The 1245-nt window shown below is 42.2% G+C and overlaps 1 protein-coding gene across 1 annotated transcript in view; it reads right to left on the bottom strand.

Annotated features, from left to right (window-relative positions):
• Nucleotides 1-104: 104 nt before the first annotated feature.
• Nucleotides 105-1245, bottom strand: part of ppp1caa (protein phosphatase 1, catalytic subunit, alpha isozyme a) — a 13241-nt gene continuing 12100 nt past the window's right edge. Inside the window, exons 7-8 of the mRNA XM_032536812.1 lie at nt 895-1029; nt 105-614 (exon numbers count right to left, since the gene is read on the bottom strand). Coding sequence (XP_032392703.1) covers nt 501-614; nt 895-1029 — 249 coding nt within the window. The 3' untranslated portion in view covers nt 105-500. The remainder of the gene's footprint in view (nt 615-894; nt 1030-1245) is intronic.

The raw sequence follows: 1245 nt of genomic DNA, 5'->3' as shown, positions 1-1245 counted from the left end.
CCCCCCCCCCCCCCCCCCATCACACAGACCTCTGAAACAGGATGTACAAAAGCTTGTGTTTAGCATTAAACAGTGCAGGGCCTTAACATAAACAGCTAAGGCTGCTCTCTCTTTCCCCTTCCTCCCCTGCACGCAGGTTTGACATTACATCACAGATGAGCAAAAAAACCCATCTTTACAACAGAAAAACAGAACAGGGGGTACAAGAGGAAGAAAAATAAACATACAAACAGAATACAGCAATTTCCTCTGTATCATTCTCGCTTTCTTTACACACTCTCACACACACACAAAAAAAAAGCACGCCAACAGCCAAACAAACAGTTAAAAATTGTTTTAGAGAGGAAAAAAAACATGATTGAACCCCAGACACTTGTCTGCTTTGCTGCCGTATGGTGACAAGGGAAAACCCAGTCTGGGGAGGTAGAGGGGAAAAAAAGAACGAAAAGTGTTGGGCAGAGAGAAAGGTGGCAGGTTGTGGGAGGGGGATCCAGCGTCTGTTATTTCTTGGCCTTGGGGGCCTTGGCTGAATTTCGCGGCGGGGTGACCGGTCTCCCAGATCCCATTCCTCCTGTGCCATAAGGATACAATTTCTTATCTGCTGGCTTCAGAATCTGCGAGAGAGACAGAGAAATTCTCATTTAGTTTGATAGACGTACAAACTAACCTCTATAATGATTGACAGTAGAAACAAATATGATTTTTAGTATTTAATTGGTTCAATACTGGTATACAAAATACATAGAAATAAACTAGAAAGCTTTTAATGTGATTGTACAGAAGACGGCAAAATTGGAGTGCTACTCCTGAACGGTGCAATAAAAAGACATAACAGATATCCATGGTTTTTCATTACAAAAGTAAAAGTATAGGCAAAGGCTCGGTTTTACACACCTGGAAGGAGCACATGAGTGTCTCATCCACACTCATCATGGCACCGGCGTTGTCAAACTCTCCACAGTAGTTGGGAGCAGAGAATAAGGTGACAAGTTGCCTCTTTGCAAAAAACTCATAACCGTCTTCTACCACCTAGGGACAGAAATGAGGTGGTCAACACCAGGGGCAATAAAACTGAAGCAAGAAAATGAACAGCCGGTGACTCGCTTGTTGGTACCGTTTAGTCTAGTTGGTTGAGTGAAGCAACACAGGGTCAGATATTCAACTAAACACCAAATGTTACTATACTTATTGTCTACATAGATGGTTATAAAGAATATTACGTATTGGCATATTTAAACTAATCAC

The sequence above is a fragment of the Etheostoma spectabile genome, chromosome 15, assembly GCF_008692095.1.
Source record: "Etheostoma spectabile isolate EspeVRDwgs_2016 chromosome 15, UIUC_Espe_1.0, whole genome shotgun sequence".
NCBI classification, from domain to species: domain Eukaryota; kingdom Metazoa; phylum Chordata; class Actinopteri; order Perciformes; family Percidae; genus Etheostoma; species Etheostoma spectabile.
This window is presented reverse-complemented; position numbering and strand designations above follow the sequence as displayed.